The sequence below is a fragment of the Corvus moneduloides genome, chromosome 7 (assembly GCF_009650955.1).
Source record: "Corvus moneduloides isolate bCorMon1 chromosome 7, bCorMon1.pri, whole genome shotgun sequence".
Lineage (NCBI taxonomy): Eukaryota > Metazoa > Chordata > Aves > Passeriformes > Corvidae > Corvus > Corvus moneduloides.
The window spans coordinates 617,065-630,239 of NC_045482.1; the positions used below are offsets into that span (position 1 = coordinate 617,065).

Below are 13,175 nucleotides of genomic sequence, written 5' to 3' on the forward strand. Positions count from 1 at the left end.
ACCCCCAAAACCTCCTCCCCCCTGGGGTTTGGGCGTCTCATCCTCCCGTCTGCCAGGGTTCTGTCATTGTTTTGTGTCCTTCGGACACTTGGTGCTTTAAAGAGTGTTTGTTTCGTGCTTAAAAACCACCTGTGCTTTGCAGTCCCTGCGATGAGTGAAACAGCTAGGAATGGTTTTTTTGGGTTTGTTCTTGCTCCAAGTAATTTGCTTTGTGCTCTTTGAAAAACAAGCCTTTTAATTAATTTCTGAACTCGTTGTGCAAGCCTTCCCTTCTCTTTGCTCCCCTCTCTCGTCCTACAGCCCGTGCCTGCTGCATGAGGCAGCTTGCTTGGCATGGTTTGCAGTTGGATTTTTTTCCCTGCAGTTACATTTTCTGTTTTCTGCACGTTGCTGTGTGGGAAAAGCCTCGGCTGTGTCAGAGGAATTGGCCAGAAAGGTTAGGGGGGGTGGTTGCAAGATGAGAGCAAGACAGAGAAGTACAGCAAGATTTTGGGTTCTGGAGAGCTCAGGGTATTTTCCTACAGAGAAAACTTTGGATACTCCATCTTTTCCGCCTTTTCTCCCCACTTTTAGTGTCAGTGGGATGAAAGATGCTACGTCTACACATCTTTGAAATCCCTGCAGGGATGGTGACTCCACCACTGCCCTGAGCAGCCTGATTCAATGCCTGAGCACACTTCCAGTGCAGGAGTTTTCCCTAATATCCAACCTAAACCTCCTCTGGTGCAACTTGAAACCACGTTTGTGGGTACGGTTAGTTTGGGCCAAGGTGCAGCACCAGAGAAGCTGGGTCTGTCTCCAGTGGGAGCTGGTTTCTGGGGAGGGTTGTAGTTCAGTGACCACCAGGTGTCTGGGAAGGTGGAGAGGGAGCTCGGGTCTGCGTGGACGTGTGGAGCAGTTTGACTTCCAGCCTGTTGCAGAAGTGCTCTGAAAGGGGAGGCCGGAGTAGCCAGGCCAAGAGAGAAACCAGCTGGGATTCATCAGAAGCATCTGCTTCCATCATCCAGCATCCCAGCTCCCCGTGTCCAGGGAGCATCCTGCTCCTTGTGCTTGGCCAGGCAGCTCTCCTAAGGCTCTGGGCACGGGGAATGGCTCCAGCCTGCACTCAGCCCTCGGGAGGCAGCATGGAGACAGGGGGGTTCCAGTGGTGGGGCACTGGCACAGGTTTCATAGAGAAGCTGTGGCTGCCCCTGGATCCCTGGAAGTGTCCAAGGCCAGTTTGGATGAGATTTGGTTCAACCCAGGGTAGTGGAAAGTGTCCTTGCCCATGGCAGGGGGTGGGACTGGATGAGCTCTAAGGTCCCTTCCAACCCAAACCATGCTGGGATTCTGTGAGGTGTTTATTGCAGCAGCCATCTGCTTTAAGCTGTCACCACAGACAATTCCTCTGGCTCCATCCACTTCTGGGTGCAGGATGCACTTTGAAAGGGAAGCAGTGGGAATTACGCCTGGAGGATGTCATTCCTCCTGCTCAACGTGCTTCTAGGTAAATAAGTGCTTGATCCAAGCCATGGATGTGTTTGGGAGTGTGAGGGTGTGGGGAGAGCTCAACGCTCAGGGTACCTTGGGTGTTGTGAGCTGCCCGAGTGGTTTCATTGAGCAGAGGGAATATTGATCCTTAAAGGTAAAACCCACTGATTATTTCAATCACAGCTACAAGGCACTTTAGGACACCTGAACCCAGACCTGTTCTCACTTGTCCTAGGTGGGCTGTGCAGATAGGATTTGATTCCCTGGCTTACCCACACATCAGAAAGCAGGAAGCACTCGTTTTATCCAGGTCTTTCCTCGAACCTTTTGAAGGCAGGGAAGTCGGGGGGCACGGCCGCAGCTCTGTGCCGCGGCCCTTTGATGCGGTTTGATGTACGGCGTGCCGGAGGATCCCGCCTGCACACACATGGACAGGCAGCTGCGGCCAGGGCGGCCTGCAGGGAGCTGGGCTGGCTCAGGAGCCGCCCGGAGCTGCACCGGGGCCGGTAGGAAATGAGGGGAACGGTGCCAGTCCCCCGAGCGTCAGCGCAGATCAAACCTCGCGCGAGCGCAGGAGCCGCCTCCTTTCCTTTCCAACTGCCGGGAAATTGCCCCAGAGCTGGGCTGTGCAGCCGGTGGCTGCGCTGGGGAGGGGCTCAGGGCTGCCTGCACTGCTGTGGTGGCAGAACGCTGCAAAGCTCACGGGGCTTCAGTGGAAATCAGAGCTGGGTTTGGTGCCGGGAGAGACGCTCCTATGCAGTCTGAGAGAGTTTGGGTTGTCCAGCCTGGAGAAGGCTCCAGGGAGAAGTCGTCCAGTGCCCAAAGGGGCTTCAAGAGAGCTGGACAGGAACTTTGGACAAGGTCCTGAAGGGACAGGAAAAGGGGGAATGGTTTTAATCCATTTTAACCACAGAGGGCAGCATCAGGTGGGATATTGGGAAGGAATTGTTCCCTGGGGGGGTGGGGAGGCCCTGGCACAGGGTGCCCAGAGCAGCTGGGGCTGCCCCTGGATCCCAGGCAGTGTCCAAGGCCAGGTTGGACAGGGCTTGGAGCAGCCTGGGACAGTGGGAGGTGTCCCTGCCATGGCAGGGGTGGGATGGGCTCTAAGATCCCTTCCAACCCCCATCATTCCATGACTCCATGATTCTGAGGCCTGCTGATGGCAATCCAGACCAGTAAGCCACCATTCCTCTCCCATTACCCTGCAGAGCTGCTCAGTCCATCGTGGGCATCACCAGCCTCTGCCCTTCAAACAAGAAGGGAATAACAACCAGGTGCCTCATGCCCAGAGGGTTTTGCTCCCTTTTCCGCAGGCTGAGGCTGTTTGGAAGTGTTGTTTCAGGAGGAGGAGTGTGCTCTGGAATCAGGAACGTGCTTTGTCTCAGTGTCAACCAAGAGGCCTTGGAAAGCTCTTGCTTAAAGGCTCATCCAGGAATTGCTTTTGCCTTCACTTAATGTCATGCAGAAACCAGTTTGGAGCAGAACTATTTTTAGAGCGGAGAATTAATAAGAAGTGCAGTCCATAATTACTAAATCTGGAATGCAGCATCCCGTGAAGTACCTATGGAATGGCTACCATGTGCTCATAAGAGCAGTCTTGGCTGCAGCTTCTCTTGGCTTTGAGCAGAAGTTAAACTTTGCCATAGATATTTTTAACTATTGAACTCTGGCTGTTCTTTGCTGGGGAACATCCCTGGTTGGGCCTTGAGTGCTGCTTTCAGCACAGTTAACAGCGGTGGACATCTCTTGTTCTGGACAGCCCACCTTGGAGGTTTGGGATGAATTCATTCACTCGTGGAGAACCTGGGAGGGCAGAGGTGTCTCCTCTTCTTGGCTTTTTCTAAAGGAAATCAAATAAATCCTAGAACATCCTTCCAGCAGTGCTGTCAGGCCTTTCCCTGGGATGGCACAGGCACGTTCCCACTGCAAAACTGACCCGTGGAAGATGGAATGGGATGAGCTTTAATGTCCCTTCCCACCCAAACCATTCTGGGATTCAATGGTAACATTTCTCTGGTGTTCCTCTCTCTCTCCCCCCAGCTTGACCCTCTTCCAGAGAAGGTTTTCCAGCAGAGAGCAAATGCTAACGCGGTGCATTCCATGGAGAAAGTCATCGAGATCCACAGTGAGTGCAGCCCCACCGACCCAGCTGGTTCCCTGGGGGGCACCCTGTGGGCTTCTCCATCGCTCTGCCAGCTCCATGTTCCCGTTCCCTGGCGGTCACTGCACCCTGAACTGGGTTTGTGCAGCCACAAACTGGTGTTGCTGGGGATGGAGCCATGCCCAGCAAGGCTTTAGTCCTTGAGGGGGAATTACAGAATGAGAGCACGGCTTAGGTTGGGAAAGACCTTCAGGATGGTCCAGTCCAACTATTAACCCAACACTGATTAAAGCTCTCCAATCTCTGCTAAGGACAGACCGTGCTGTCATTAGAGGGTGTATTATTTCTTCAAAAGCAATTAAGTATCTCTGAATAACACCAGTCTCATTGGGTGTTGTGGCACCCATTAATTAAGAGTAGATAGGCATGGAAGTGAAACAGGCTCTCAGGCACAGGCTGGGATTCTTGGGACGTCCTGAGCAGGGCCAGGAGCTGGACTCGATGATCCCTCTAGGTCCCTTCCAAGGATATTCTATGAACGTTGCTGGAAGTTGTTGATATTTTAGGTTTATTTAGCCAAGAAAGTTAAAATCATTGTATCGAAACTTCTTTAGGAAATTCTTTCCTCTGGAGCCTTCCCTGTGGTATTCCCCAAGCAAAAGGGTGTCAAACTGCTGACATAAAAAATACATTGGAGGTTGAAGCTTGGAGGTGATCTTGGAGGTCTTTTCCAACCTTAATGCTTCTAAATACACCTTGGACTTCTTTAGTCTTCGGTGATTTGCTCACTGAAAGCACGTGGCAGGATCCACGTGATCAGTAGCTGGATCCAGATCTGGACTGCATCCTTCCCTGTCCCACAGTTTTGGTAGAGAGACACTTCCAGGCGCATTTGTCCTTAGGTCTGGAAGTTTCTGAGGGATTCGAGGTGGGAAAGGAGTTACTTTGTGAGCACCTAAGGCCCTTGGAGTGAGAGTCGGGATCAGACGAGTCTTCCCTGGGCAGTTCCGAGCCGGCGGCTGGGTTTGGGAAAGCAGGAGCAGTCATGGTGCCCTGATGGCCCTGTTGTCACCTCTCCCCCAGGCAAGTACTGGCATTCCCTGCAGCGTTTCGCCTCCACGGTGGGATATTCCCTGGTGGAGGCCCAGAAGTGTGAGAACGAGGAGGCGGAGACGGTGACGGCCATGGCATCGCTGTCGGTGGGCGTGAAGCCAGCGGAGAAGAGGTCAGTGGTTTTCCATCCATCTGTCCATCCTCACATTTCCGGCTCTGCTCAGGCACGAGGAGCCGCCTTCCTGGTTAATCCTGTCCCTTCAGCTACTGCTGCTGCGTTCCCCACATCCCCTGGCCTCTGTGGATTCCCAGAAGTCCTCCTGGGCTGCAGGAGAGCAGCAGAGCCATGAGCTCTGTGGCTGAGCCTTCTGCTCCGAGCGTGGCTTTGGACCACGAGAGGGAATTTATTTTGCTGTGGAAAATGTTAACGTTGCCCAAGTGCAAACAGATTGTCCAAAACCCCTTTGTGGTGGCAAGTTTAATTCCAGGTGAGCCAGCTGATCCGAGCTGGCGGGGTGGGAAGGTGATGGGAACATGAGGAGTGAGACTTGGCACCACACATTGTCCAACTATGTCATGCCCAACCCTCTTTTCTCTCTCCCCACCCTCTCCCACCCTGCCTGGCTGTGCAATCCCTCAGACCTGAGGACGAGCCCATGGAAGAGGAGCCTCCCCTGTAGCATCCACCTTCGAGCTGGAGTTCTCCTGTCTGTTCGTCTTCGTCTTGAAGCTCTGCCAAGAAGCTTTCTCTTGTTACTCCTGCGTCCTGTCGCGGTTATTTCCCGAACACGGAAGGACAGCCAGGTGTAAAGCAAAGCAAGCGACACAAAAATCAAATCTCTCCGCATCTTTGAGTCTCTTTTTGCCGAAAAACCGCTGGTGAAGAGCAGCAAAGGACTGACACGTTGGGCACTCTTCCTCTGGTCCTCACCGGGAGCGGAAAGAGGAACGACGCCCGGGAAGTCTTTGGCAGAGTTGCCAAACAAAAACAAACAAACAAACAAACAAAACACGAGAATAATAAAGAAATCAAAGATTCAGCAACACAAATCAAACAAACCTTAACGTAAAACTGGTGCTTACAAAGTTGATCACCCACAACTGAGCAATCTCCGCTTGAACCACTCGACCCATCGTGTACTTTCATTTCTTGGATATTTGGAAATGGCTCTTGCCTGCCTGTGAGTCAACGACAGCTCTTGTCGGAACGGGAACGTTGGGAGATGATGGTGAATTTTTAACGGGGAGGGACAGGGAACAAGGGACTCATCTGACACCTAAAGGAAAGGGAAGGAGAAGGGGGGGGAACGGTAGCCCGGATGGAGTCGGCTTTATTGTCTCCAAAGCCATCTGAAGATGAGTTTGTGCCTTTTTTTTTAATTGATGGATTTGGTGCAGCTGGATTTTCTGAAGTTTGAGGAACAATGCCTTAAGTAAAAATTAATTTAAAAATAAAAAACAACAAAACACACACACACAAAAAAAAAAAAAAAGGAAAAAAAAAGGAAAAAAAAATAGAAAAATAAACCACAAAGAACACAGCAGTTCCTGAATATTTTTCCTCTGGTTGGGAAAGCCAAGGACTGCCATCAGGAAGGAAGACTTTTTGGCTTGTGCTGGCATGATGGTGGGAAGCAGGCATCAGCTGAACAGAGCGTCTCCAAAAACTGTCGACAAGTTTGGATTTGTTTTGTTTTCTTTCATTGCTGTTTCAGAGAAAAAAAAAAAAGGAAAAAAGGAAAAAAAAAAAAGGAAAAAAAAAAATTAAGGTAGTTGCCAAAAAAAGTGGCAAATACTGTTGGGTCTTTGAAATTCAACCATTTTTAACAACCAATTTTCAAATGTTTTCTCTCTCTTCTACATTATCTAGTAATTGAACTTATCAATTTGGTTGTCGAAGCATGTATTAGACACAAATGCAGGTTTTAAGACTGGAATGCTTTTTATGAAAAGCAACTAGCATGAGATATTGCTTAAATTGTTAGGTATAAATATATATGTGTGTATAATGTATATTCCAAATGTATTCCAAGCTTAGAAACCGGATTCCTATGAATTATTGAGAAAAATATTTATGATGCATTTATAGAAAACCAGAAAAAACTATATGTAATAAATGCATACTCTAACAGTAGCCATTGGAAGCTCCCTAGGGACAGATTTGGGAATTGGAACGTCAAAGGTGCTTTTGGAAAAGGATCCAGGTTGAAACTCGAGGACTTTTCAGGCGACAGGTTGGGAAGTTTTTCAGAAAGCCAACACTTTAGCCACTGGGCAACTACCCTAAACATTTGTATTTTAATTTAAGGTTTTTAGTTGTGATCCTTTTCTAACAAAAACAAGAAAAAAAAGAGTTTTTTATAGCAAAGACGCTGAATTTGCTGTTAATTTTTATATGGATATTTCCTGAAACCCTCCGGAAGCCTTGTTTGTGTGACTCTGACATTTCTTTTCCATTTGGCAGGTTTCCTTTCCGAACGGCAATAGCATCTAAACCTTTCTTCCTCCCTCTTTTCTTGCTTGTACATGGATTTTCCTTTTTTTTTTTTATTTTCCTTAATTTTTTTTTTTTTTTAATTTTTTAATTTTCCGTATGATTTTCTCTCCTTTTTCCTCAACTCTTTTGTACAGTGAGCAGCTTTCTGCAGGTGTAAGGAACTGTGGGCAGACCGACAGAGTTTATTTTTTTCTGGGAAAGGGGGCGGTTTTTTACCGAGGAGGAGGAGGAGGGACCGTGATGGGCTCTTTTGTGTGCCGATTCCCACTGTATATTTCCTCAGCTCTCTTGTCGTAGCTCTGTAAAGAAAATAAGGAATTTTCTTACCTGGTAGCACTCGGTGGACGATGCCTTTGTCCGGCCGTGGCTCCTGGCGCTGCCTGCCCTCGGCAAGGCCCGTTGGACACTCCGGGACCGCTGGCGTTTTCTCTCCGCCGGACACGCCCGCAAACTCCCCACCTCCTCTCTCCCTCTTTTTCTCTCCTCTTCTTCTTCTTCTTCCCGGCGCTGGGAGGGGTTTTGGAGGTCTTTTTTTTCTGCCCCCCACCCCGAGGAGGTCGTTGCCTCCCGGGAAGGCCGCGAGCCCTGCCACGGAGAGCGGAGCGTCTTGGGTGCCCGCTCCCAGCAGTGTAGGACAGCACGTCCCTCTTCCCAGCGCAGCTTCCCCCTAACCACCCTGCTTTCATCCTCTTCCCACGGTGACTGGCGGGGCCGCTTCCAGTAACTTCTCTTCTTTCCAGTTCTCGAAGCAGCTGCTTTCATTCCGTTCAGGACTCGCTGGCAGGAGGAATCGAGAGCGTAACCCCACGCGTGAGCGAATGCAGGAGGCTTTTGTTTCCTTCCTCGATTTCTAGCGCAGTTTCAAAACCAGACACTACAGTATTTGAGTTGTGCAGACCCAAGTACATCCTAGAACCCCAAAAGCCCCGGTTGCAAGGCTCGTCCTCAGCATATCCTAACCCTCCCCCCCCCCATCCTGGGGATATTGTGGTTTGGGGTCTTTGTCCATCCGACCACGCTGCTGCTGTGATCCCAAATCCATCCGGCTGCCGAACCTGGTGACTGGCGTGGGGTTTTGCTCCCTGTGCCGTGGGCAGTGCCCCTGTTTACACCTCCCTTTGTGTTGTCAGCTCTTCCCCGGAAGGTTTTTGACATTTCTCCTCCCGGTTCGTGGCAAAGCTTTTTCCTTCCTTTTTGCGTTCCCGGGAGCCACCGGCCACCGGCCACCGGCCGACCGTGCTGAGCTGGTTCCTTTGGAAAATCCGGAGGAGCTTGTCGGGATGCCACCTTCCTTCCTTCCTTCCTTTCCATCCTTGACCTCAGCTTTTTTGCCGGGGTGGAAAGATTTTTCCCGAGCCGTCAGAGCTCGTCTCCTCCAGACTCCCGGCGACGTGGATTTTGTTTCGCAGCATCCCCCTCTTCCCTGGGAACGCTCTGCCCTGGGGCGTGACCTTCCCTGGGGATGCTCTTCCCTGGGGATGCTTTCTGGGGCCGGCGCAGGCACAGAGAGAGGGGAGGGAGCCGTCGTTTTGAGGCTCTCCAGGGGTTTTTTCACCTTTTTGAGCCATTAAAGCTTCTTCATTTCAGATGACTTTGCCACGGGGCGGCCGTGCCAGCGGGGCGGGAGCCCGGGATGCTCCCGCACCCAGCACGTGCTGCCCAGGGCATCCTTTGTACCTGCTTGGGAAGAACAGGAACATCTTTCAGTCCTCTTTACAGTGAAGTGAGGCCCAGTTTGCAGTACACAAGTAACCATTGGGGGGGGGGGGGGTTTGTTGGGGTTTTTTTTTGGGGGGGGGTTTTGTTGGTTTGGTTTTTTTTTTTTGTTGTTACTTTCGATACAAAACATTCCTTTTTTTATTAGTGACGGTCATGTATTCATTCCATTCTTCCTTTTGTAAACTTTTTTGGGCCCACGTTCTTTTACGGGCATTGATATATATAAATATATATATATAAATATATATGAATATATTTTTTTAAGTTTCCTACACCTTGAGGTTGCATGGTCTGTAAGGTTGGCATGTCTTTATATTGTATACAGATTTTGCACGCCAAACTGGCAGCTTTGAAAACAATAACAAGAAAAAAAACAAAAACAAAAACAAACAAAAAAAATTATAAGAGGTGGTTTGGGGGTTTTTTTGGGTTGGTTTTTGTTTTGTTTTGTTTTTATATTGGTTTTTTTTTTCCTCTCGTGGCATTTGCGGAGACTAAAGGTTGGGATGTTGTTGTCACACACACACACACTCACCCACGCAGCGACACACAAAGGAAGGAGAGTGGGAATTCTTTTTATTTTTTTTTGGAGTCTTACTGAACTTAATAAGAAGAAATTGTGCTTTTTATTGTTAAAAAGAGTAAATAAAGGAAAAAAAAAGGACTACTTAAACATTTCTCATTTTAAGAAGAAAAGAAAAAAACTAAGACGTTTATCTAGCACTTGTGACTTACCAATAATAGAGTTTATTGTATTTATGTGGAAACAGTGTTTTTAGGGAAACTACGCCGAACACACCAAGTAAACTGCCTGTGTCATTATTATTATTATTATTATTATTATTGTTATTATTATTATTTCCCTTTGGGTTGGTGTTTTTGCTTTGATTTCTCGGCTGGGTGGGGAGGTTGGATGCATCCCTTGTGTCAACACACGGAGTCGTTCATTCCGAGGAGCCGGACGGACGGACGGACAGGGAGGACTTTAAGGAGTTAACTCTTCAGCACAGCTGCGTTAACTTTTTCAAGAAATTACTTTTACATGATGTATTATTGCTCGGTTTCACTTTAAGCAGTCGTGTACTGTGCAACACTGTGGTTTAAAAACGAGACTTTACAGCAAAAGGCAAAACGTGTTTCTTCATTGTCACGAAGTTGGGCTCGTTCTCAGCTCATCTTCACTTTGTCTTTGATATTGATGATGAAAAAAGAAAAAAAAAGGTATCCTATTGAAAGAAAATAAATTAACACTTTTTCTGTGCTCCATAGTGGAGGCGCTATTTTCCAATTTATGAGGATGACAAACTTATATATATAATATATATATAAAAGTGGGGGCGGGGAGGGGGGGGGAAGGGGTTGAAACATTATTCACCCGAGAGCTTATTACAGATATGTAGTATCAAAAAGTTGTAACTATATTATATTCTACTTTATACCTATACATGCTCAGTATGACGTCACCATTGGTAGCAGCTACCGGTTTACGCTGTAATTTAGACACAATTTCACTCTTATTGTATGGACCCTACTTTCAGTGATGGTAGCATTCTTTGTGCTCGATTTCCCGATGGTCCTTTCTTTTAAATCGGTGGAGTTGGAATATTTTTTCTCATTCTTGTTTTTTCTTTCTTTGGTTTTCTTTTGTTTTTATTTCATTTTCCTCTTTTTATTTCGTTTTACCTTTTTTTTCTTTTTTTTTTTTTTTTACTGGCCAATGGTGTCTTTCTCTGACAGTACCGACTTCAATTTCAACTTTATTAGGAGTCCAGTATTTTGTACCACATTATGACAACTTGTTATTCTTGTGGTGTAAATAAAAGAAAAAAGTTAATTATAGTACCACCCAGGTTTCTGCTGCTGATCTTCTTTCCTTCCTTTTCTGGAATGGGACGTTTCATCTGCTGGGTTCTTGGTGTCCTGGAGGGGGGTCTCGGTGCCAGAGTGGCTTTTTTGAGCAAAATACACCCGTGTCTACCTCGGGGTGTTCGTGGAAAAGTTCCCAGAGCTTCCCAGTTCCTTGTGGCTCCCAGGTGCGTGTTGAAAAGTGCCTGCAAAACAAAAATTGAGTTTCCAGGTGAAGCAGCTCCACCTTTATACCTTTCATGGCCTTTTTCAGAGTGTTTTCCCTCTAATTGGCTTCCTGGTTGTCCCTGGAGCCCCCTGAACCCTCCAAAATCCAGCTGCCCCATGTGCATCGCCTGGAATTGTCCTCTGCTCGCGGGGGAAGAGGCCACACTCCAGTTCTGGGCTCCTTCCAGTGACTCCCAGGAGAAGCAGCCAGGTTGGTGTTCACGGGCTCTGCAGGGCTCCTCGTGGGAGGGGCAGGGGGGAACTCGCAGGGAGAACTTGGGATCATCACAATTCCCTCAGCAGTGAAGCTGCTTCAGCACGATTCATGGGAATCATGGAATGGTTTGGGTTGGAAGGATCCAGGATGTCCCATCCCATCCCGTCCCATCCCATCCCATCCCATCCCACCCCCTGCCATGGGCAGGGACACCTCCCACTGTCCCAGGCTGCTCCCAGCCCCAATGTCCAGCCCAGCCTTGGGCACTGCCAGGGATCCAGGGGCAGCCCCAGCTGCTCTGGGCACCCTGTGCCAGGGCCTGCCCACCCTCCCAGGGAAGGATTCCTTCCCAATATCCCATCCAGCCCTGCCCTCTGGCAGTGGGAAGCCATTCCCTGTGTCCTGTCCTTCCATCCCAAGTCCCTCTGCAGCTCTCCTGGAGCCCCCTTAGGCTCTGAGGTCTCCCTGGAGCCTGTATTTGTGGCAGATGTGGGTGTGGTGATTGTTTTAGGACCATGATCTGGGGCTTCCTCCAAGCCTGGCTGGGAGGGCACCTGCAGCTCCCTTGAGCAGAGCCAGGGGGGCTCCTCTGGGCAGAAGGCTGGGAAGGGGCTCGCGGGAGCTGGGGGAGCTCCTTTCTGGGAGTGAAATCCCACTGCTGGGTGATCCAGCTGAGGCAGAGGCCTGGTTTTGAGGGGTGGGGGCTGTTTCAGACATGATCCCAGTCCCTGTGCCAGGCATAATCTCACCTGGAATGCTCTGAGCTCACTGTGGGCACAGGGACACAAACCTGAGGGGAGGGAGGGTTGAACTCGATGCTATGGCACCTGCTGCTTTAGCCATGGGGATTTTTACAGCCAGAAATCTGTTAATCCCAAGGAAAACAGCATCGTCCTGCAATGAATGTGATCCAACGCCATTCTGAGGTGGTTCCCTCTTGGCTCCTCCGATGTGTGCCCGTGGCTGGGTGTGAGGGATGGATGCCTGGCCTGGCACTGGGGTGAGTGATGCCCCACACCCTTCCCAGGGTTCTCCCAGGGTTTCATTTTCTTCATTTCACTTGTTTTCCTAATATTTTTAAAGGAGGAAGAGGCAGCTTCTCCCTCTGGGCAGCAAGTCAAGGCTCTGTGCTTTAGATGGATGTCTGTGGCAGTGGGAGCCCTGCAGGGGGAAGAGCAGGGTCCAATATTAAATGTACAACCCGAGCACACGGTGGGCAGGAGTTCAGTCTGTGCCAGCAAAATGTCCTGGATTTATGATGGGATTTGGATCTGTGTGGAGTGGAAACTTTTTCCTAAAAAGTGCTGGTGCACGGTTCATCTCTTAGGGGGTTCTCTGAAGCTCTCTGAGGGACCTGGGAACTCATTTGTTTCCCCTGCCTGGATCTGATGTGTCGGTGTCACTGCAACTTTGTCTCTGCAAAGTTGTCCTGGGATAGAGAAAATGCTTGGAAAAATAGCATGTGGGGTGAAATTCCAGGGGACGTCAAAGGGACTGGGAGTTCCTGGCAGGGAGAGGCTGGGAAGTGCTTCCCACTGCTTCCCTGGAGGAAAAACCTGTGATAATTGATGGAAAGGTGCAGTAACAGGGTCACGTCCAGGAATTTAAGAGCTTTCTGTCTGGGTATGGGAGGAAAAGCCAAAGCTGGCCCAAGGAAGGAGAAAGTTCATGACAAGAGGGACACGGAGGGGCTGGAGCGTGTCCAGAGAAGGGAACAGAGCTGGGAAAGGGGCTCAGCCTGGAGCAAAGGAGGCTCAGGGGGGACCTTGTGGCTCTGCACAAGTCCCTGACAGGAGGGGGCAGCCGGGGGGGAAATCGGGCTCTGCTCCCAGGGAACAGGGACAGGAGGAGAGGGAACGGCCTCAAATTGCACCAGGCGAGGAATTAGGGAAAATGTCTTCCCTGAAATGGTGGCCAGACCTTGGAATGGGCTGTCCAGGGCAGCCACCACCCCTGGAAGGGTTCCAAAAGCGGGCAGGTTGTAGCCAGGCCCTCACTCACTCCCTGCAGCAGGATGGGAGAGGAAAGGAGAGGAGAGGGAGAAG

General features: G+C 49.6%; 1 protein-coding gene and 1 pseudogene across 11 annotated transcripts in view; both read left to right on the forward strand.

Moving 5' to 3' along the window:
- The window catches only part of HDAC4 (histone deacetylase 4), a 174,508-nt gene extending 168,057 nt beyond the window's left edge, over nt 1–6,451 (forward strand). For all 11 annotated transcript variants that reach the window (XM_032114823.1, XM_032114825.1, XM_032114815.1 and 8 more), the window contains 3 exons: nt 3,511–3,595; nt 4,655–4,796; nt 5,265–6,451. In XM_032114823.1, coding sequence (XP_031970714.1) covers nt 3,511–3,595; nt 4,655–4,796; nt 5,265–5,304 — 267 coding nt within the window. In that variant the 3' untranslated portion in view covers nt 5,305–6,451. The remainder of the gene's footprint in view (nt 1–3,510; nt 3,596–4,654; nt 4,797–5,264) is intronic.
- A 2,829-nt stretch (nt 6,452–9,280) lies between these two features.
- On the forward strand, nt 9,281–11,699 carry LOC116446542 (annotated as a pseudogene).
- Nucleotides 11,700–13,175: the final 1,476 nt, after the last annotated feature.